At 34.8% G+C, this 24,593-nt stretch overlaps 2 protein-coding genes across 2 annotated transcripts in view; both read right to left on the bottom strand.

Moving 5' to 3' along the window:
* Positions 1-1,641: 1,641 nt before the first annotated feature.
* Positions 1,642-4,724, bottom strand: LOC122138599 (FRAS1-related extracellular matrix protein 2-like). The gene is made up of 8 exons (XM_042731996.1): positions 4,646-4,724; positions 4,494-4,523; positions 4,270-4,397; positions 3,935-4,069; positions 3,525-3,651; positions 3,208-3,395; positions 2,607-2,753; positions 1,642-2,476 (listed from the first exon to the last, which is right to left on the bottom strand). Exons 1-8 carry the CDS (start codon positions 4,722-4,724, stop codon positions 1,970-1,972), a joined length of 1,341 nt encoding a protein of 446 aa, XP_042587930.1. The 3' UTR covers positions 1,642-1,969.
* Positions 4,725-5,548: 824 nt separating this feature from the next.
* Positions 5,549-24,593, bottom strand: part of LOC109093620 (FRAS1-related extracellular matrix protein 2-like) — a 55,875-nt gene continuing 36,830 nt past the window's right edge. Inside the window, exons 7-17 of the mRNA XM_042732569.1 lie at positions 14,320-14,469; positions 13,776-13,985; positions 13,403-13,600; positions 12,000-12,164; positions 11,642-11,824; positions 11,260-11,390; positions 11,017-11,175; positions 9,404-9,707; positions 9,082-9,213; positions 7,541-7,872; positions 5,549-5,807 (exon numbers count right to left, since the gene is read on the bottom strand). Of these exons, the coding sequence (XP_042588503.1) occupies positions 5,604-5,807; positions 7,541-7,872; positions 9,082-9,213; positions 9,404-9,707; positions 11,017-11,175; positions 11,260-11,390; positions 11,642-11,824; positions 12,000-12,164; positions 13,403-13,600; positions 13,776-13,985; positions 14,320-14,469 (2,168 nt within the window). The 3' untranslated portion in view covers positions 5,549-5,603. The remainder of the gene's footprint in view (positions 5,808-7,540; positions 7,873-9,081; positions 9,214-9,403; positions 9,708-11,016; positions 11,176-11,259; positions 11,391-11,641; positions 11,825-11,999; positions 12,165-13,402; positions 13,601-13,775; positions 13,986-14,319; positions 14,470-24,593) is intronic.

Raw genomic sequence — 24,593 nt, 5'->3', positions numbered from 1 at the left:
ATGTTCCAGATTTTAGGACCCTTCGGTGCTCCAGATCAGCATCCTACAGAACTTCATGTTCAACGGATTCAACAGAATCATTCAACCACAGGAACCACTATGAATTAACTACAACTGAACAAACATATTTTTAGCAAAGTTATAAGACGTTCAAATATTTAAAGTCTTAAGACTTGTTTATTTTGTGCTTCAAGGCCCAGTACATAAAATGCGTTTAGCACTGTAAATATTTAGGAGTGAACCATGTACAAAAACACAATATCTCACCATAAATACCATTTAAAACAAAGATTATTTCATTGTGCCCAAATGTCGTGCTCATGTTTGTGAACCTGTGAATATGGAAACAATCCACTGATTTTATTGCATAGCACATTTCTTTTTAAATATTATCAGCCTGATGATGAATATATTTGACAGAAGGTGAACTGGATTTGACAATAGGATGCTGGTTTTTCATGGATGCATAAACAGTTTAATGTGTCTAATGACAGTGAAGACAACAAAAGTGTTTTAGCTGATACATCAGTGTGAGTGGAGTGAATCTGGTTTGGAAAAAACCCCCAACTCCAATAGACAATCAAACACAAATTTAGAAATCTGAGGGATTTCCTGTGTCAGCTTTCCCCTTATTTTAAAACAACACTCAGTGAGATAAGACTGCAATATTTAATACATGCGGTTCCCATGAATATTAATGCTTAAATTATAACAAGTAATAAAAACAGCAGCAACGAGATGAAATTTGACAACATTTGACAGACTGAATGTAAACTTTGTGACAACAACTATTTGACGGTGATGTGAAATGCATATTCAGCATTTCTCCATTAAAAGCTTGGCACTTGCTGTTTAAAACCAGCATATCTGTGATATGCTTTAATACAAGCAAATATTTAACACCAGAGATAAATAAAGGTGAAACACACAATACAGGTGTCTGTGTCGTGATCAGCTCATTTGAATGCACCACATGACCCATAAGAAATGACTTAAACATTCTTAAACTTACTTTTCCTTTCACAATCCTATCATCTTTATTAATGATATCATCTTTCTTTCATCTGGTGTTACTCAGTGTTCAAAGTGACAGGGCCAATGAGATTGAGTGTTTTTTTTTATTTTTATGAAACTTTCAGATACTTTGTATGGAATGTGCTATGAAAAAATTAATTTAAGGTAACAAATTAAAGGTAAAAAAAAAGTTAGGGCAACAATAATAATAATAATAATAATTTTAATTATGATTATTATTATTATTATTATTATTATTATTAAGTAATAATAATAATTTTTTCACGAAAAACACCTAAAAAAACTTAATTATTATTATCAATTATTATGACTTGGGGAAAAAAACTCAGTTATTATTATAATTTCTTACATGAAAAGTTTTTATTTTATTTTTTTTTTTACTTTTTTTTTCTTCTAATGATTGGTCATTCTTTACTTTATTGTTATTATTACTTTTATTATTACTATTACTATTATTCTAGTTAACATTTTATTTTGGATTCCAAAAAAATTATTTTGGAATTTTGGAATTTAATGGAACTAAAATGGAACCAAATGAGATATTGTTTCTGTCGATATATCCACTGGGATAAAAGAATATTAAAATGATTAATATTTAAAGGATAATTCTTTCTTTCTTTCTTTCTTTCTTTCTTTCTTTCTTTCTTTCACATTCTAGTCTACTTCCAAAAAAGTGGGTAGGGCACTACTGGGACCCCAAAGAACTCTGAACACTGGGCAAACCTCAATCCATTATTAGACAAACAAAAATTCAGAATTACAACATAAAACTTAATTTAAATAGAATTCTTTGGGTTGGTGATGAACTGGGTCATGAGTTCTACACAAGATAAAACCTGTCAGAGGCACTTGTTCAAAACAAAGAAAAGAAAACAAATTGATCCCATCTATGACAAAGGAGAACAGTAGGATCTCCAAGCAGTCCATTAGTCCTTCAGACCTCTGAGCTGTCACCATCATCAAGACTACTTCTAACTATAACAGGCTGCAGGCTGGACGAGACACTTAGGGCCTTTTTCACAGGCGTCCGCCTTGAGCGAACCATCAGTGCCAACACTATAACCACGAGGACGGTGAGCAGCAGTCCCACGACGGCTCCTGCCACAGTCACCGCGTCCTCTTCCGCACCTCGTCCACTGAGCTCCCGTGGAGACAGTCCGTCTGCGAACAGCTCGTCCCCAGACGCAGAGCGCCGACGGCTGCGGTCCAGAGCGATGTGCATGATATTCGTTCCTCGCTTGTTCTCGGGTCCGATCTCCTCCGCCAGGGCCGGGACTTCTCTGTTGGAGCGTCTGTAGCGTCCTCTGGCCTCCGCTGGTACAAGGTCACCTGATGTTATTGAGTGGTACTCCACACTTCGCTTGCTAATGCCACGCTTGGCGTTGTCTTTTGAACGCACAGTGTAGATAGTGTGAATGAACCACTCTCTTCCTACTGCCACCTAGAGACCAGAAGGATAATAGAGGATTGGAGCAAGGTTGACTTTGTAAATGACAGGAATCCAGTACAGGATGTCACACTGTATGTAGTTATACAGTACCATAACTAATAAACCCTCAAAAAGATTAGACCTGGAAAAGAGGAGTAGAATCCAGTCGGAATCCATCAGATCCTGGCTGCTTCACCAGAGAAAGGGCAGAGGGGTCATCTACAGCCAGCAGGGCCTTGAAACTCACGTCCCCAAAACTCTTGGCCTGAGTCTCTGGCTGGGCTTTGTCCTAGAGGCAAGGTCATGGGAGTTTTTTCAAAAATTGTTACCGAAAATTGTATTATTATTATTAACATACCATTTATTTAAATTGTATAATGTATAATTTATTATAAAATGAAAGATAAATATAAAAACATTATGAGCATGCATTTTATTTTAAAGACTTGTATACAATGTTATTTTAGTATCATTTATATAATATTATAGTTTTATATGCTATTTAATGTTCTGAATGAGCATTTGAATGAGTAATTTTGTTATATTGTCATTTTATTAGTTTGTGTCTTTTTATATTTCTATTTAGCTTTAATTTATATTTATATTTTTTTTTTAATTTTAGTACTTCAACTAATTTTAGTTTCAGTAAGTTGCCAAGATTTCAAGTTTTTCATCTAATATTTTAACTCTTAATTAGCTCAGTTAGTTTTAGTGAACAGTAACAACACTGCTAACATACTCACGATCATTTTGAATCTGTACAGCAGGGACGGAGAGTCTGCAAGGCATCCAAACTCAGACTTGGCGGGGTTGTATTTAGGAACATATCCATCAGCGCCGGTGCACAGATACACCTTCTCAATGTTACAGTAGAAAGAGCCACCCAAGTTCTGCACAGGGTCCACCATCACCCGGCCATAGATTGTGTCACCTGAAGAGAACACGCTCAGTGTCAGCATAACACCAAACAGGAAATGTAAATCACAAGAATGGCAGTTCTAGACTTCTAAAAAATGATATTCAATCACACAGTCTCTTGAACTGATTTAGTTAGACGTACCCTCAGAGAAAGCCACATCACTTTCTTGACCGAAGCCCATAGATCCATCTGACAACCACAACGCCTTCTTAGACAACAAGAACATCTGTGTGTTCAGACTGAACTCCACCGCGACAGGGTCACTCACCTACAGAACGCAAACACAATAATACTTCTTTACAAGAGCCTCAGGTTGAACTGATAAGATATATCACAAATACATATTTCATTTTGATTAATTATACAAAAATATATATTATTTATAACACACACAATAGAGCCTGTTTGCATTTTTAGTTTTTAATACACTACCTTCTAAAATAAAATATAAAAACAAAAAGTAAACTAAACATTTAACAAAAAAAAAAAAAGCTTGAATTTGAAAATGTATTTAACTTTTGCTTTAAATAACAATAGTTTTTTTAGTTTACCTGCTGAAAGCGGATATCAAGATCAAAAGTAACCGGCTCTCTAGGGTTGCAGACTGGAGGAACAGTGTACTCCACATTCAGCGCTGCTGTACAGGGAATCAGCTTCACTGTGTATGTGCCTGAATAATCTCGAACCTGCAGGTCACAGACACACAGGCATACAAGGTTAACATCACAGGAATTGTTTTATATTTGTTTTTCTCAAATGGTTTTGCTTTAGCACACAGATTTTACATTGGCCATCAATTGGCGACTCAACACCGCCAGAACGGTTTAAACAGAAGTTAACAGAAATGTCCTTAAACCACAAAGTGGGGAAAGAGTAATCGACTCACTGCAAAGTCTGAAATGAACATCCATTGCTGGACAGGCTGGCTGTAGGTCGGCTCAGTCCTAACCAGAGTGAGGTTGAAGGTCAAGCCTGGGTGGTCTGCACTCAATACAATGGACTTCACAGGGGATGCTGGGTAATCAGGTAAGATAGCAAGATACTGTAGCAAGTTCATTTAATCAAATCAAGGCATTTGTCCTATAAACCATTTAAGAAGAGAGATTTTACCTGCACTCTTCTGACCCCTCAAATTTGCTGCTGGAAATAAGGCAAAGAGTTCATTCATCTTTAAAAATCCACCTTTCCTTCCAGAAGAAAAATGCTGATGTATTTATTAATATTAATATAAATAATAAGATTTCAGAGATGCCAAAACGCACCAGAATGTGCTGCTACAAACAAGCCCCTGAAGCGAGCCTCTGTGCGGAAGTAAACAACTACAATCCCATAATAATTCATCATAATGATGGTTTGATATAAAACTCAAACACACAATATTGTATGTCTTCCCACTCAAAGTTCTGATTTCCACATCCTGATCTAGTTCTATAATCCTCTAAATGTCCACATGTGACAAAACGTGCTGATTGCCCTGATTTAACTTTTATTAAACATTATTACAGAAGGGAAAATAGAATTCAAAAATAGAGAAATTCTGGCCAATTAACATCAACACTACTAAAATTGAGGAAAAGGTCATTTAAAATAAAGTGATTGAATATATTGACAACTAAAATATATTGATCTGCATTTATTGATCTTTATTAAAGGGATAGTTCACCCTAAAATGAATATTCTGTCATGTCGTTCCAAACCCGCAAGACCATCATTCATCTTCTGAACACAAATTAAGATATTTTTGATGAAATCCAAGAGCTTTCTGACCCTGCATAGACAGCGACACAACTACCACTTTCGAGGCCCAGAAAGGTAGTAAGGACATTGTTAAAATAGCCAAAATGACACAACAGTTTCTACACAAAAATTATAAAAATACAAAAAAATATTCTCTGCAAAAAAAAAAAAAAAATAAAAATATTAAACAATTCCTCTCTATATTTTTTGAAACAATGAATATATTTTAATGATGTCCTTACTACCTTTCTGGGCCTCGGAAGTGATAGTTGTGTCGCCGTCTATGCAAGGTCAGAAAGCTCTTGGATTTCATCAAAAATATCTTAATTTGTTTTCCGAAGACGAACAAAGGTCTTATGGGTTTGGAACGACCCTTTTTGAGTGAACTATACCTTCAATGTTAGTTAGTAAAAATATAATTGCCCCCTAATTAAGGAATCACCTATTTGATTTATTTTAACACAAATACATTTGTGCTCAATTTCACAACTTGCCTTGCAGTTCTGCCTGAGGAGGGCTGCCGACTCCATCCCTCCACAAGATGGCAGTGTCATACACAAAGGTGAGCCGCAGTTCAGAATGCAGGTCGAAGTGTTGCCAGCCTCCAGCTCCCACAGGGGAATGAAACACGTAAGAGACGTGGAGAGGAACTCGCAGAGTCACGTATGACTGCACCAAGTTCAGCACCTTTCGAAAACACATTCAAATGATATTTAAGTTGAATAGCTACAAATACTGCAAAAAGCCTTTTTAAGATAAAAAAGAGAGCCAAATTCTCCACTAGAGGTTGCTATTAATCAGCACTGGCTGTTAGTCAAAGTTCATCAAAAAGCCAGGATGCATTTTGTTTTGATTGAATGAAACATTTGCTAATTTACATAGTCAATTATAATCAAAATACCGGGCTATAAAAATGTGCTCCCTAGTAATGAGGCCGGTCTGAACACCTGCTGGGCTGGGTTTAATCAAAACGAGAAAAATCCCCTTGAACATTGTCAAATTCCCATCCTGAGGGAGAGAAGATCCAGGCTTTTCATATTCAACCGGCTCCGTTCAATATCCTCAGCAGGATCCGAGCACGTCCTTTAGATGAAGTGTTTTGAATTCATGTCTCGTGTTACGGAGCTATTGCAGACTTTAGGGCTTATTTTTGTAATAACATAGATCATTCAGACATTTAGACGCTAGATTAGGAGGGGGGAGCAGCCATTTAAGCAAGACCTCAAATTCTGAAATCAAATGAATGAATACAAAAGCTCAACGGGTTACGGTGAAGTCAATCTCCTCTTCTATTGAGAACAATGAGGAGTGTGGCAGAAATAAAACCCAAAGAGAGCTACGGCTGTCACTAAGTGCTGTGCATAATAATAGATGAAAACAAAGAAAAAATCCGAAAGAAGAAACCTACCTATGAAGACGTGTGTTCATGGACAGGTGTTAATCAAGTTTAACTTGAGTGTTCTGTTTAAACATGCTAGTTCCCACTCTATACATGGTCTATAGTACAGCAGATGACTGTTACCAAAACACATCCAATGAAGCCAGTAATGGAAATTATGGGTTAAATCCACACCAAATTATCATTTTCTGCTTAAATCAGATGTCCTTTTAAATTTAGCATATTTTGCTCCTTAATTTTGCATTATACAGATTTAATTATAGCTTTTAATTTCTTTTAAATTAACATTAATTTTGCATCATTCTGTGTAATACTTAATATACTGTAGTGTAGTTCCTTCTTTTTTATGGCAAGCCAAACCAGCAGTTATCTGTGGAATGTTGAGTTAGATTTACTGTAATAAAAAATGTCAAAAATACAGTATAAATTGTAATATTTTGAAAGAAAATTACAATTTAGCATATCTTTTTCTATTTTAATATATTTAAAATGTATTTTTCTCATCATCACTCCAGTTTTGAGTGTCACATGATCGTTCAGAAATCATTATGGTATGCTGATTTGCTACTCAAGAAACATTTCTTATTTTTATTAATGTTAAAAAAGTTCTGCTACTTAATATGTTTTGTGGAAAATATGGTATTTTTTTATACCCAGAACAGTATTTATTTGAAATAGAAATCTTTTGTAACATTACAGATGTCTTTACTATCATTTCAATGCCTCCTTGTTGAATAATTAATATAATAATAACTGACCCCCAATCTTGTGAATGACATGTGAAGGGGGTAAAAAATCCAATTTGGGCCACTTTTACAATCTGAACTCATCTTAATGGAATTTTGCTATGATCTGGCTAAAACTATGAATGATAACTGAGAAGAATGAGGAATCAGAATATCTATTATCTTCTCAAACCTTTTATGTGCATTCTTTTAGCTCTAGGACAAGAACAGTTGCAATTTATGAACCACTAATCATTAGAATTCAGAGGATTCTATAAGCGGCAGAGACGTCTCACCTGCCCATCTGTTCCGATCTTTCCCCCGCAGTCTGTGAGCAGCTCAGACATGTCATAATAACTCACAAACTCCCACAGACAAGCCTCCAAGTTCAGGTTCCTGTAAAAGCGTAGAGTGCTTTGGCCTCTGAGGATGGGGCTGTACTGATACGGCAGAGTCTCTCCGATGCTCTCTATATTCCGGGTGGCCTTGGTTAGAAATCCATGGCGTGTGGACACCTCATTAAAGTCCAGCAGATTGGAGCACCTGTGGTTTCCCACGCGAGTGCCATCTGGGCTCAGAGTCAGCTCGAAACTGGACATTGCACGAGTGGAGACCACAGGGAGCATGCCTGGAGCACACCACATAGAAAAAACATGACAATTAACAAACTAAAAAGCACTTTCATAATATTGCATCGGTTAAGATGAATACGTCACTCTACTAATAATAAGCTATAGCACTGAAATCCAAATCTGAAAAAGAAAAATCAGATTCTTGTGAGAATCAGAAGCAATACATGACAATATTTAATGATACAGTTCACCCTGAAATGATGGTTTTCTCATTATTTGCTCACTGTTGTATGTTATTATTTACTTTAAAATACAAAAAGGAGATAATTTGAAGAATGTGTGTGCTTCTCTTTTCTAACAACATCAGCAATCAAAACAACTAAAAATACCATAAAACTAATTAATTTGACTCTTATGCACTATTTTCCTCATGCTTTAAAACCATATGCACAAATGTATTTATGAAACTCATTTCTGTCATGACAACTCTGGGAGGGATTGGCATGGTAATGTACATTACGATGTTAATATATTTGGTCTTGGAGGATCTGCTACGTTACTGCTAAGTACCAAGACTTGCTACTGCCAATACATCCACAAAATACTGCTGCTGCACATATAACATGATCACCCTGTAGCAGATCTATACAGGTGGAGCTGGGGAAGGTGGAGGGTTTCTGAAGTATCTGAATGTTGAGCAGCGAGCTTATTGGCTAAAAATCTTTTTGTGTTCCAAAGTAGAAATAAAGTCACAACATGAGGGTGACTAAATGATGATAAAATATTCATTTTTATAATAGTTAAAATGCACATTTTGCCTGCAGTAAAGGTAGTGTTAATGTATTGTAGGAACGCTATGGGAAAGTACAGTTAAAAGCAAACAGCTTTTGATTGGTTAGGAAGGTAAAAGTAATGTAACCCTATTTAGTCAAATGGCCTAGATTCCTGGTGTGAAACTTGTGACAATTTTCTCTCAAAATATTTTAAAATACTTTACCCTTTTATTATTTTCTTCCCAGAAATCATTTTGATGGAAGACAAACATGATTTTGATGGAAAATGTTGTTGGCAAATGTGTGACATGGCAGTTCATGTTTATGCATCATTCAGAAGAGAGCTGTAATATTTAGATTTGACAGCAAATATGGCATAAATCCTTCAAGAATGCCAGCTTTTTTCCCAAGGGGATATGTGAGAGGGGTTTCTCTCAGAGGGGCTGAACTAAGCAAACAACCTGGCAGCCAGAGGGGAAATAATTCTCTCACCGTCTATGTGGGGCATGCTGACAGTAAGCTTGACGAGATTGGCATATTCAGGGTCTTCAGCGCCTGTATAACGCAGTTTGGCAGAAAAGGGCTCAGCACCTACTGTGCCCAATTTACGTGGCTGGCACATCCCTGCCCAGGAACATCAAAGACATGAAACATTACTTCAAGAATATTACCACCTACTGACAAGTCTAATTCCACATTGCAAATGGCATATTATAACCAGTAGCTCAGGGAGAGCATAATGTTCTTTGGTGCTGCTATACAAAGCAAAGCATTTTTTATATGATTCCACTTAATGTGATGGTTTCGGGCTCACCTTCTTCCATGCTAATAGACACAATGGGGCTGCTCAGTTCCAGCCCCTCATCCCCGTTAGAATTCACGGCACGGGCCGCGCACTGCACTCTAGAACCCGCTTGGAAGTAAATGGAGTCTAGGGTGATCATCTTGGAGGAAGTAAAGAATGTATCAAAGTCAGCCTCTCTCATGGGGCTGGTGACTCCATCCGGACCACTGGGGGCGCTAATGAGCCATCGGTAACGAGTCAGTGTATCGTTGATGTGTTCGCTAATGCAGATGGAGCCTGTTTTGTCATAGTCGGGATATTTAGGATTGCAGGCCTGGATAAGGCAGAGAAATAAACAAGGATAAGAAAACACTACATTTTAAAATACAAAATGCAATTTGATTTTAAAAAAAGTACAATTATTATTATTATTATTATTTTTACTTTTACACAGCAAGCATGCATTAAATGGATAAAAAGTGACAGTAAAAACATTTTTAATATTACAAAATATTTCAGTTTCAAATAAATGCTGTTATTTTGAACTTGCTACTCATCGAAGAATCGTGAGAAAATACATCAAGGTTTCCACTTAAATAAAAGATTTGTAATAAGAATAAAAAAATTTTGAGGACCAAATCAGCATATTAATAAATCAGCACAATGATCTCTGAAGGATCATGTGACACTGACGACTGGAGTAACAGCTATTGAAAAATCAGCTTTGCTGTCACAGGATAATATAATATAATATAAATATAATATAATAACATATAACTCTTTAATTAAAGCCTTTATTTATAATGAATTATAAAATTAGTTTTAATGTATTAATTATGCCTTGTAATGCACCGTATAAGGAATTGTATGATCTCATGAAAATTTTTAATAATTTTAATAAATTATAATATTTATCATTATAATATGTATTCATTGTTACATGTTTTGAAAGCATAAAATGCATTAAAGCACATGAAAAACAAACCTTCAAATATTATAATTCATTTTAACTTTGGTTACTATTATATATGAAAACAAAGATTTAATGCATTACAGCATACATTACGAATACCTTTACAATTATACATAAAGGCTTTAAGTAAAGCATTAAATATAATGTAATATAATGTAATATAATATAATATAATATAATATAATATAATATAATATAATATAATATATAATATAATATAATATAATATAATAGTAGAGGACTTTGGCAATCATTGAATACCATGGTACACATATCAGACTACCAGTTTTACCATCATTGTTCTGTGATATCATCACAGTACTTCCACACAACAGACTTCTGTTTAATCATTTATCACAAGAAACAACACAGAGGATTTGAAAAATTAAATTGTTTGTGTTTCTTGCGCTCTTTCTTAAGTACTAATGGTTTAAGAAAAGCACAATCACTGTGAAGCCTATAATACTACATTTTTATAGCTGAAGATTTGGAAAAATCATTATCTTATAATCTTTTTCATTCTCTTGCACTTCAAGGACCTATTAAAAACTTGATAAAAACGACCACATAATTAGCATCAAAAATGCATTTAAAATAAATATATGAATGACGCTGGTCACAAGTAAGTTGGGAAATGTTTCTCACTGACATTTTCTTCTGACAAACATACCGTGACGCAGATGACAGGGTATCCAGCGGGTGGGTGTGCATTTTCTTTGGTTCGTCTGACAACATCGTAATGCAGCAGTGACACAACATGAGGCAGGGAAGGGAACGTGACATCAGCCATACTGTTGGTCTCTTCTATGTACACTATGGCTTTAGTCATCTGCCAATATGAGAGACATAGATTTTCAATTGACATAAACTGTGTATTAAACTCCAGATACATACCACAGGGAACATTTCTTACCTGGATTTCAGCAACCATGTTCTCGTCTGGTTTCAGATGGACAGTGAAGGCCTCTCTCATCTCTCTTACGCCATCAAACAAAACCTCCACTTCCACTACATGCTCGATCTCACCAGCTGTAAACTCAACATCTGCGCACACACACGCACAAAATATATGATTACATCCACTAAAAGATAAACACATCCTAACATTTCTTCTCCTAAATGCTTCAACACCTGATTGCATTTGTCATTTGCATCCTGAACTCTATATAACCTGATGTAGACAGGAAATGCATGCATGTGGAAGCAGCTTGGAGCCACCTGCCAATCTACAAAGCATAATTAGATACGGCATATTCCAAATGCAAATGACCCGTTCTGGCCTCCAGAAGCCTCACCGAGGGAGATGGGATGGTAGTCTTCTCCAGATACGGCAGAGCCATCTTTTGTGTGCACCCTCACCAGGGACACTTCTGAAGTGTCTCCCGTCCTGCAGATAGGGATCTTCACCAACGTCATCTGCCCCGACTCTTTTGGCTCACTAACACTGAACTTTGTCTCAGCAAACTTGATGATGGGCTCTGAGAGAGGAAGATGAGAAGACAGATGAGAATTGAGAAGTTTTTGTGCATTAAAAGATTCTTAGCTGAAAGTGAATCTGTTTAGTTTGACCCAAATTCTAGAAATCTGAACCTAAACGTCAGGTATTTATTATTTCATGTATTTCAGATGAAAAATGCTTTTGTTTCTTATTACTGTCAGTGTTGTCCTTGATCTTGATGAGTGTTTCATTCTGGATGCCTATAGATGCTCCGTACGGCGACTCGCTCTTCGCGCTCCCCAGAACCAGCCTCAGTTCCTCGTCCTCCTCATGAATCAAATCATCCACCAGCTTCAGCACACAGGGTTTTTCAGACTCACCTGGGGACCACAAACATGGACACCTAAGTCTGAAAATATAACTTACCTCAACATTTATTCACAATTCATTTCGCATTACCTCCTTTTTGGACAAATATTTATGTCACTTGAATGGTAGATAATATCAAGTGAAGTGTGTGATTTTTACCCGTTTAATTCAGGTTTAATTCATTTAGTTGTTTGCATGTTCATTTGCTCATTCATCATTTCTTTGTACATTCATCCATTCATTTGTTTGATTGTTCATTTATTCAGTTGTATTTCCCCATTCCACATCCTAGCTTAGAAGATCATCATTTGCATATTTTCCTTGAACTTGGCCAAATAAAGGAGAAGTGTGTGATTGTTTTAAATGATTAACTTAAGTTTAATTCACTCACATATTTGTTAGTTTATTTGTTTCTTCAGTCATTCATTACTTTAATCATTAATTTGTATGTCCAATCATTCATTTAGCTGTTTATTTGTTTATATGATTTTTTTCTCATTCATTAATTTCTTTTTGTTCATTCTTTTATTCCGTTGTATTCCTCTAATCCCCATGCAAATTTACAAAATGAGCCATAACTTGCATATTTCACATGAATTTGAGGTTAATATAGGTGAAGAGTGTAATTTTTGTAACCGTTTAATTCAAATGAAACAGTTAAATTCACTCAACTATTTGTTAGTTCATTTGTTCATTTATTTATCAAATTTGTTCATTCATTTACTCAGTCATTCATCTGTCCATTGTTGCTTCATTTGTTCATTCATTTATTAATTTGTTTATTATTTATTTGCTTGTTTATCAGTTCATTTGTTTCTTGTTTGTTCATTCATTCATTTCATATTTCTGTCCATTAATTAATGTATTCCTTCATTAATTTGTTCGTTGATTTATTAATTAGTTTGTTATGTTTGTTCATTCATTAATTAATCTGTCCATTGTTGCTTCATTTGTTCATTCATTTCATTTGTTCTTTGTTTGTTCATTCATTCATTTGTTCATAGTTTGCTTGTTTGTTCATTCATTTCATTTGTTTGCTTGTTAATTCATGCATTCCGTTATTTATTTGTTCGTTCATTTATTAATTTGTTCATTCTTATTTGTTTGTTTATTCATTGATAAATGCATTGCTCATTCATTTATTTGTTCATTCATTTATTTCATGTGTTTGTTCATTAATTCATTCGTTTGTTGGTGCATTCATTCATTTGTTCATTCCACTTCCCATCTTAAGTAAAAGGCTTTTTACCGGGCAAGAACGTTATGATGGACGTGTCAGTGTTGGGTCTCTCGTCAAAGTCGGACACCACCTGTGCAGAGCCCTGCCGGGTGTAGCAGCGTACAGTGGACTTGTGTCTGATGTCTCCACTGCGGTGTACCATTGCAGTGATGTGACCTTCACTCTCCTCTGCAGTCATCACAGCCTGTTTAAACTGCACTTTTGGCACTGAAGAAAGAGAACAAACAAATCCAAACGCTCTAATACAACAGTCTACCTCCACATCAAGGACAAAAACTAGTAATATTTGGGTCATTCATGCTGTTGGTGACAGACAAGTCTATGAAACAGTGTATGCATGTGTGCCAGTCACAATTTTGTAAGAAAAATGTTAAATACTCACAGTCTGAAATGGAGTCGTTGATAAAGATCGTGACTTTCGCTGGCTCTCCCAGAATTCCATTGGAGGGCATCCGGAGAATAAGCTCAAATCTTTCTGTCCCTTCCAGAACGGGCTGGCCTAGGTCATCCAGGATGGTGACCCGGACCGTCTGCATGCTCACACCCGGTGCAAACTCCAAGTTTCTGCTGATTCCCACATAGTCCACCCCCGCTAGCAGATGAACACACAGAAAAAGGCTACGGTCAGATGATATTTAACAGCAGAAGCATAGGATCCTCACTTTCCATTAATCCTCTCTGATGTTTCGGCTTGTCGATGTACAGTAGTTTGGGTTGAACAGCGTTTTTATTGATTGATTAATTGATTTTTAACAAATTTGTAACATCAAGTCAAGTTTTCTCTACCAAAAATAAAAAGCTTTATATTTTCTTTCACTGGCCATTCATTAAAATGAACTCTACATCTTATATGTAAATGAGTAACAATGATGGTTGAGGATGGGAAAAAAGATGGATTATTGGGAAAATCAAACGGTATCACACACCTTCAGCAGAAACCGGGTCTGTTTTGCGGGACCTCACAGTGACCATAGCTTTTTTAGAAAGATCTGTCCCTGTCCTCCACACACGGACTTCAACGTGGCCGTCGCTCTCATCGACGTTATACTCCTGATTGCCAAAATAGAACACAGGAGCTGTGGGGGGAAATAAGCCAAAAAGATAAACAAACATCCATGAATAATGAATTTCAATTAATTGATTTTTTTTTCCATGAATGTTACAGTCATTTGAAATCACTTAAAAAAAACAAAAATGTTTTATTTTATTTAATGAACATTATCCTGTTATTTTTCTTTATTTAATTGCTGTTAAATTCTCTTTTATATCGTTTATTGTTATTTTACAATATTCCTTTATCATAACTAAACATAACTTTAATATATTTTTGAAGGATATGAAAATATTTAAACCTGTAAAATACAATTAAACACAATGTTCAAAAGTTTAATCCATTAATGTTCACAGTTACACAAGTGCAATGTAGAACCAGATTAAAAAGTATTTTACAGCAGAACATAACTAAGAAAAAAGTTTTAATCATTACAGAATGTTAATGAATTTTCCAGCCATAACCTTTAAGGTTTTATTAATTCAAGTGGTATTTTCAAATGTATATTCCGTGACCACAGGAACCCTGTTGATTGCAGATATTGAAATTATAATATATGTACCAATCCTCGAAATCAACCTTCCTACACCTTATTATTTATATTTAACAGTACAGAAAAATCTTTGAATAAATTGTGTTCTGAATAGTAAATCAACCTCCTACCAAGTAATAAAAGCTGTATGCCAGCTAAATCCAGCTCTGTTTCATAACCTCCAGCTCCAGCATCTCAACACCACTGTTCAGATTGCAGTGCACAGTTGACGCCGGTTTCTATGACAACAAACTGACACCTTGTATGGTGGCCTAAAAGATGGCGGCTTGTTTATAGACGTGTGTTTGTTGCAGTTTTTTCTTATTTGTTTTATTCCTAAACAAACAGCCCAACAATTATTTCTTATTGTGTTATTTAAGATCAAGTTCAGTGCATTTTATTATTTTAATATTTTAAACATGAGACTATTTATACAAACATCTTATTTATACTGCGCCCTGTTACTGGGAATTTTCGCGACTGGTGCGTTTGATAAGGAGGACTGCCTCAGATACAATGCCGAGAACAGCCGTGAGGAAGCGGCTGTCTGGACGGATGCGACGGGTCTTTTCGGCGAAAACGAGAGGAGAAATTGGGAGGCAGTGACGCTCGGGCTGTGGACACAGAGGCCGGCTCGGTTTACTGGGACGGCTGCGGGTTTGCTTAAGGACCAGGCGCATGACACTCATCTTCTTTGGAGAGAACTTGTTTCTGAACTGCAGGCCTCCCTCACGATTGACTTCGCGAGGTCTACGGTGCCTGTGGTCACAAGGAAACGGGAGTCTTTCACCCTACGCTTCGTCGGCTGTTCGGAAAGAGTCTTCAGTCAACGTAGAAAGGAAAACATTGTTAGTTTTCCCCCCCCCCTCCTCCTGCTTTTATTATCAGGAAACGTCCACCCAAATCCAGGTCCTGAGGTAATCCAACTTCAAACACCCGATGAATGTAAATCTGCAAAAGGATTGAGGTTTGTGCATCTGAATGTGCGGAGTTTGGTCAATAAAATTGACTTCTTACGAATATGGGCGGATGTGACTGATGCAGATGTATTGGTTTTTACAGAGACATGGTTAAAAGCATCAGTTATAAATGATATGATAAAAATTGATGAATATAATATTTTTAGGTGTGATCGCACTAAAAAGGGGGGAGGAGTCGCAATTTATATAAAAAGTAATTTAAATTGTTCCTGCATACAGTCGATCAGCAAACCAAATGGTTTTGATCTAATTGCCCTAAGATTAAACTGTATCGGTAGGATCTGATATTATAGTTGCTGGATGCTATCGTCCGCCTTTCTTTCATCTTCGAGTGAAATATGTACTTTACTTGCGGAGTCTTTCTCTGAATGGAACAAACATGAACTTATAATACTTGGTGATTTTAATTGGGACTGGCTTTCGCCATCGTCAGACCCATTTAAAGAGATTTGTGATTCTCTCTGCCTAATTCAACTGATTACTTCAGTAACTCGAGTCAATCAAAAGGACCTGGGTAAATCAACTCTATTGGACTTAATTTTAACAAATGCATCCCATATGTTTACTGCAGTTGGTGTTTTTTGTAATGACATAAGTGATCATTGTGCTGTTGCATGTGTGAGAAACTGTAAGACTTCAAAGATGCCTCCACGTTTTATTTACAAAAGAATATTTAAACATTTTAATGAACAGGCTTTTATGCATGATTTATATAATATTGATTTAGGTGTTATTTCATATATGCCAGATATCAACCTAGCTTGGGATTATTTTAAAAAGTTTTTTTTCTAACAATATGTGACAAGCATGCTCCACTTAAACGTTTAAGGATAAGTGGCAAAGACAACCCCTGGTTTAATGATACTCTCTCTACACACTTATCAGACAGAGAAATGCTGCTTGGGCGAAGGCAAAAAAAATCAAATGATCTATTAGATTGGAGTTCTTATAGAGCATTAAGAAATTCATGTACTAATTCAATAAAATGTGCAAAACGTGATTATTATCTCTCTATGGTAAATGAAAATTTAAATAATCCTACTAAATTCTGGAAGCTAGTAAAATCTACTTCAGGAACGAGTTTATCAATTAAAATTCCAGATCACTTAATTGTTAATCAAAATATTGTTAGAGGTAGAGCGAATATTGCTGAATCTTTTAATAATTTTTTACTGCAGGCTCAAGTTATGAGTCTGATTTAGGTGTCTCTACAGAATTAGTTGTCTCTGATAAACATTGTCCCAGGCAGGTGTTTAATTTCTCTCCTATTACAACATCCCAGGTTTATAATGCTTTAGTGAAACTCGATGTCAAAAAAATCTGCAGGGGTGGATAAAATTGAGCCTTATTTTTTAAAAATAGCTGCTGGTATTTTAGCAGAGCCCATTGCTTCTATTTTTAATTTAAGTTTAATTTCAAATATTATTCCGAGAGCGTGGAAGTCGGCAACAGTTATTCCCTTATTTAAAAGTGGAGATCCTTCAGATCCTAACAACTACCGTCCTATTTCTAGATTACCAGTCTTAGCTAAATTATTTGAATCATTGCTAAACGATCAATTAAAACAATTTTTAACAGATAATAATGTTCTTAACGATTACCAGTCAGGCTTTAGAGCAGGTCATAGTACCCTAACGGCAGCTTTATTAGTTACAAATGACCTTATAAACTCTTTAGATTGTAAAAAGTCCTGTGCCGCATTATTCGTCGACCTTTCAAAAGCCTTCGACTCTGTTGATCATAATTTATTATTACAGAAACTTAGATCTATAGGTATTAGTGAAGCTGCTATGAAATGGTTTGATAATTATCTATCAGAACGAACTCAATGTGTGAATATAGAAAATTATAATTCTCCTTTTCTTCAAGTTAAAAAAGGAGTTTCCACAAGGATCTATTTTATCTCCTATCCTATTTTCTATTTTTATAAATGATTTGGATTCAGGAGTAGATTCTGCTAATGTGCATCTATATGCTGATGACTCAATTATTTATACAGCAGCAGCATCTATAAATCAAGCTCTGATGAATTTACAAAAAGCATTTAATACTATACAATATACGTTGGATAAATTTAAAATTAGTTTTAAATTCAAAGAAGACAAAATATATATGATTTTTAACCGCACTCACCGTAAGGATACAGACATAACAATATCAACTTTATGTGGTTCAGAAATTGAAAGAGTCGGTTCCTATAAATATTTAGGTATATGGCTAGATGAAAAAATTAGCATTTAATGTTCACATTGATCAATTGCTGAAGAAGCTTAAATCAAAACTAGGGTTTTTCTATCGGTTTTAAAAATTGTTTTCCCTATGAGGCCCGAAAGAAACTGGTTGAGAGTACTTTTTTGACAATAATTGACTATGGTGATCTTGTTTACATGCATGCAGCTTCCTCTGTACTAAGAAAATTGGACTCTGTCTATCATGCAGCGTTACGTTTTTGTATGTGGTGCAGAATACCGTACGCATCATTGTATTTTGTATGAATCTTTATCATGGTTCTCTTTGTATCATAGGAGAAATTTACACATGTATGTATTTATTGCAAAGGCACTCCTTGGTCAAATTACCATCATACATTACAAAATTTTTAACTTTTTATACTAATGGTTATGGTACCAGATCGCAGCTGCATTTTTGTTTTAAAAGTCCCAAGAGTATTCACTGAATTTGGAAAGCATGCTTTTTCTTTTTATGCCCCCTAGGGTTTGGAACGACCTACAAAATGTATTGAAATTAGAGTCTTTGCCATCTTTGAGCACTTTTAAATTTATTCTGTATTCTACATTTAAAGAGTCTTGTAAATGTTTTTCTTGAACTTCGATCTATTTTTGATTTGTTGGATTGTTTGTGTTTTAATTATTTATGTGTCTGAAACTATATGTGTGCTGCCGTTTTTGACCAGGTCTCCCCTGGAAGAAGAGATTATTATATCTCAATGGGATTTTTTCCTGGCTAAATAAAGGATAAATAAATAAATAAATGGACGTTTGTGTTTTTCTCACCCATGGCGTCTAAGAGCAGAGGTCCCTGGGAGAGGATTCAACAGCTGTCATCTCACATTATCTACAGGAAGCCACTTACAAAAGAAATGCCTGTAACCTCTCTGTTCAGAACACACTCCAAACATAAGATCAGGTCACAAATTGCAGGGTTTAATCTGAACAGATTCATCTTCATGAGAATATAAGGTATAAATACCAATAATACTTGCCCTGAACTAAGATTTTGTGGATGTTGCCATATATCTCTGATAACAGACCAAAAATTATTTTTTTTTTACAGCCGCCTGCGTATTAAAATAATTTTCATAAATTGAAACAAAAGGTAAACATATAAATATCAAATGAAAATTTGAAATGTTGACTTGGCAAGTAAAAGACTATAAAATAATTTAAATGAAAATGAATGCTATATGAAAGCTTGTTTCTACCACTGAATAAAGATAATTTAGACTTTTTATCTCAATTATGATTTTCTCGCAATTACGAGTTTACATCTCATAATTATGACATTTTTCCCTCAGAATTGCATTATATACACCTCGCGATTCTGACTTTTTTCCTCCGAATTGCATGATATAAACTCGCGATTCTGGCTTTTTTTCCTAATAACTGCGTGATATTAACTTGCGATTCTGACTTTTTCTCAGAATTGCGTGATTTAAACTCACGATTCTGATTTCTTTTCTTAAAATTGCGCAATATAAACTCATGATTCTGAGTTCTTTTTCTCAGAATTGCCCAATATAAACTCGCGATTCTGACTTTTTTTTCTCATAATTGCCTAATATAAACTCATGATTCTGACTTTTTATTTCTCATAATTGCCTAATATAAACTCATGATTCTGACTTTTTTTTCTCATAATTTGCCTAATATATAAACTCGCGATTCTGACTTTTTTCTCAGAATTGCGTGATATTACAGTACATTTTCGATTCTGACGTTTTTCTTAGAATTGTTAAATATTAACTTGCGATTCTGACTTTTTTTCTCAGAATTGCGAGATATAAAGTCTGAATTATGATATAAACTTGCAATTCTGAATTTAATTGTGAGTTTACAATCTCACGATTCTGAGAAAAGTCAGAATTGTGAGAAAAAAAGTTAGAATTGCAAGGAAATAAGTCAGAATGGCAAGGTTGTATCTCACAATTCTGACTTTGTTTTTCACAGTTGCAAGTTTACATCACTCAATTCTGATATAAAAAGTAATGATTACTTTTTTTTAATTTTTTATTTAGTGACTGAAAGAGGCTTCCAACTACACAGAAATCTAAATAAAAATGACAAAAGTACTAAAACTACAATTAAAGTGACTGAAAACATAACTGAAGATATAAAAATAATAGCAGTTATAATTACTACTACTGCTGCTACTAATAATAATAACACTTGTGTTGGATTCTGGCTCATGTAAACATACTAATCCCACATTTTTCTAACCCATTATTATTAGAGACAAAAATATGCAATTATCAATCATTTCTGCATGTCAGTGCTTGACCATTTAAAACACTGACATTAAGACTGAATCCTTCACATTTTCTCGTAATTGCCTAAGTAGTATTGTGAGGGACTTCAAGGGTGTTGCTACTGTATATGGTTGCTAAGGCATTCTGAACATTTGTTGCCATGTTGGTGCAAGGCGAATTCTTACTGGACCAAGTTTTTAAAACATTCCGGTCCCTAGATACAGCTTGAGACATTTGTTTTAAGCACAAACATGATTTCAATAAAATTGAAAGTAAAATATTCATGGTTAAGATGTTTTAAAATGATTCAATTGTTGAAAACAAGGGGAAGCATTAAAAAAGAATTAGTGTGTTGAAATATTCACAGCTGCATGAGACGAAGGGTGAAGCTGAAGGTTAAAGCCCCTCAGGGTAAAATCTCATGCTGCATTATATTTCGATACACAGGCGGAAGCTTCAAGCAAACCCATTTCAGGACTTATCACAGCATACATGAACTGTGCTGAATCATCCGAGCGTTATCATACTCAGTAGGGCTAATGAGGGATGATTCATGTGCAAAGCAGATGAATGATGGCATCTGCACCACAGAGAGCAAACTTGCAAAAGATTCAGTTTTATGAAGAAGATACAATTAGACAAAGCTGCAAATTATCAAGTCTGTATGGATATAGACACATGGGGATAATTCATATCCAGGTGTCCAAACAAACAGTTAGATAAGACCGCACCGTTAGATTCATATTCCAATTATCAAAAGTAGCTTGTGTTCATACAAAACATTCATTATATTAGCAAATATTTGCGGCTATCTCCCCCGAGATGTCCCGTTCCAATCAAAACCTCAGCACGTCGCGTTTATTTCCGGGAGCCTGTTCTCGGCCACGAGTCTGTCAGAGCTTTTTAAAGCTTCAGGTGACGGATAAAAAGTCTGTGTGTTCTCCGATTCTGGAAACTCATGTTTGAAAATCGCTAGCGCGTCTGTCGGCAGGCATGGAGTGCGGATGGGTTTATGCAGTTTTGACAGCTTTGTGTGAAACATCTTTCAGAAAACTGAGTAAGAAAAAGAAGGTGGGAAGCATTGAGACTTATGCAGTATTTAGTTGTATCTGTCAAAAACTGAAGCTATTTTTACACTTCAAGGGAAAATAAGATTAGAAATTACTGTTAACTAGGAACTGATTCTGAAAAGAGACATCAAAAACGTGTTTTTGGCATTGAGAATGTTTCTTTGTGACATTCTTGCATATTAAGCATAGCTGAGCTGTGGGATTTGTAGTGAAACCATGGACTGCTCCTCATTCTTTTGGTAGATCAATAGATTGATCTAGAAATTAAACTATTTGTTGTGGGGCAAAAATTATTTTAAATAACAGCTACTAAATAAAAGAATATAGAAGATTTAAACTAACCACAACTACCATAGTGACAAGTGAAAAGAAAAAAAACAAATTTAATATAATTGGACTATTTTCCATAAATAATAAGCATAAAACAATTTTGTATATTTCAATTTTTTATTTTTAGGTTTTATTGATTAGCTATTGAAATATTTCTGTTTGTAAGGCCTTCATGAAACCACTTTTTTAATTATTTAAAAACCTTTCATTGTGTTTATCTAGAGAAATACTATTCTGCTCTATACTAATCTATTCAATTACATATATAAAATACACACACACACACGAGACACACACACACACACAAAAAAAACACAAACAAAAACAAAAACACACACACACAAAAAACACACACACTTTGTAAAAGTATTTGAAGTCTCTTATGCTTTAATTATTTGGTTAAAAAAAACAGTAACAACAGTAATATTATTACAATTTAAAATACCCTATTTTATATTTGCATATATTTTAAAATGTAATTTATTCCTGTCTTCAGTGGTCACATGATCCTTCAGAAATCATTCTAATATATATATATATTATATATATATATATATATATATATATATACACAGTACACAAACAGCTACAGTTTTTGAAAGACATGACAACTATAAAATGTCTATGGTACATTTGATACATTTTACAAAAACAAACAAACAAACAAACAAACAACAAACAAAACAACAAACAAAACAAAACAACAAACTACTAACACGTAGCAGCATGTGAAACACTGGTCCACTATCCACAACTGAACATTAAAGTAAGTATTGATTTAGTCTGGAGCTACACGGGTGGTTTTCTAATGCAGAGGTGGTCTTTATGCCCCGAGGCTTCAACAGCACTGATTTAGTACTGACAGATTTATGTGAGCAATAACACCTGTGTGTACATTCCACACAATAAATGACAGCACAGGAAACAGCACAAAGCATTTCTTCAGACAGCTGGCTCTCTGATGCTGCTGACAGAGAACACCATTTTAGCTCAGTGTGCAGCAGTTCTTGATGATCTGCATGGGTTTGGTGTGCATCTTCACGCCACGTTCTGATATCGACGCTCGTGAAAGCTAATGCACGAGGGGGTGATTCAGTGTACATAATGTGAATGTAATACTCATTGACAGTCAGTGCATGCCGAGATGTGTGCTAATATTTGAGTTTCTCTGAGGATTCTGTCAGGCAAAACATTTGTCGTTCTCAGACTATGAACATCTGTCAAACAGACGTGCATTCTGTCAGGCATTAATTGGTGAAACTAAAAGACAGGTGTCTCTGTAGATATACTTCCTTCAAATGGTTATGTACAACCACATGTTTCTTGTATTCTCCACCTTCACCTAGGGCTACACTGTCATACAAATGATGCTGTGCAGAAAGCATCATGTCCGACATCAATCTCTCTGGCTCTTGGATGGTCTCAGCCTCAGGCGGCACACATATGGACCTCTCACAGTCCATTCAGCCAACATCTAATGCATATTGCACACAAAACAGTGGTTTTCCAAAGACTGAAACAGCACAACTGTTGTCAACATTGATATTAATAATAATAAAAAAAGTTTTCTTAAGCAGCAAATCATCATAGGAGTATGATTTCTGAAGGATCGCGTGACACTGAAGTCCTGGAGTAATGATGCTGAAAATTCTAAAATAAAATCAAAAGAAAAAATTTAATTAAAATTTAAAAAATATTAAAAAAGAAAATAGTTATTTTAAATTGCAATAATATTTTACAATATTATAATTTTTTACTGTATTTTTTTAAACTAACAAAATGCACAATAAAACCCGAGTCTTCCAAAAACAAATCTTACTGACACATAATTTTTAATGGTACTGTATATTGAAGTATGCGTTTTTATCAGAAATTGTTAATTTTTTTAAAAAGCATTTGTTTATATGGCATAGGTCATGCATTTCAAAACGTTAAAATAATAATATAATATAATATATCATTTTTACTGTATTTTTGAACTAACAAAACAATGCACAATAAACCCCGAGTCTTCCATAAACAAATCTTACTGACTAATTATTTTTTAATGGTACTGTATATTGAAGTGTGCGTTTTAATATGAAATTTTTTTTTTTTTTAAAAAAGCATTTGTTTATATGGCATAGGTCATGCATTTCAAAACCTTAAAATAATAATATAATATAATATAATATAATATAATATAATATAATATAATATAATATAATATAATATAATATAATATAATATAATATAATATAATATAATATAATATAATATAATATAACACCTGACAGTACTGCAGATGAGCAAATGCTCTAAAATATATTATATTTGATGAACAGAAAGTTGGAAAGAACAGCATTTATTCTTAATAGAAATCTTTTTTAACATTATAAATATTTACTCACGTTTCCAGTGTTTTCAAGATAACCTTTAACATAGACTACTGGCATCTTTTAATTATTTTTCCTATGCAAATATATTAATAAAGTAAAATCAATTTCTGTAGCCCTGCCCTAAATGGCACATAAAAACAAAAACTATGAATAGTAATTTTTACATATAAATCAGGTGGTCTCTTCCTTTTAAAGGAGCCTGAACATCCTGCGGTGAGGACCAGATGTTTCACTGGAGTCACTAGTCTTTGTTGTACTGTTTAATCTCTGCAGCAAAACATCTCTTCAGTTTTAATCTGCAGTGTGCTCAGTCGCTGCCGGCCAACAACACTGAGCTCGGCATCCGGACCATGTTTGTTTTTGATGCAGTTCA

Source organism: Cyprinus carpio, chromosome B10 (genome assembly GCF_018340385.1).
Source record: "Cyprinus carpio isolate SPL01 chromosome B10, ASM1834038v1, whole genome shotgun sequence".
Classification (NCBI taxonomy): domain Eukaryota; kingdom Metazoa; phylum Chordata; class Actinopteri; order Cypriniformes; family Cyprinidae; genus Cyprinus; species Cyprinus carpio.
The sequence above is the reverse complement of the archived record's forward strand: the minus strand, read 5'-3'. Positions and strand labels throughout refer to the sequence as shown.

Excerpts from the sequence above, each read along its gene's own strand:
- LOC122138599 (XM_042731996.1), bottom strand. The coding sequence starts at position 4,724 with ATGAATTATTATGGGATTGTAGTTGTTTACTTCCGCACAGAGGCTCGC. Across the intron at positions 2,754-3,207 it reads TGTACAGATTCAAAATGATC|GACAAAGCCCAGCCAGAGAC; the intron begins GTGAGTATGTTA and ends CCTTGCCTCTAG. Across the intron at positions 2,477-2,606 it reads ATTCTACTCCTCTTTTCCAG|GTGGCAGTAGGAAGAGAGTG; the intron begins GTCTAATCTTTT and ends TCTGGTCTCTAG.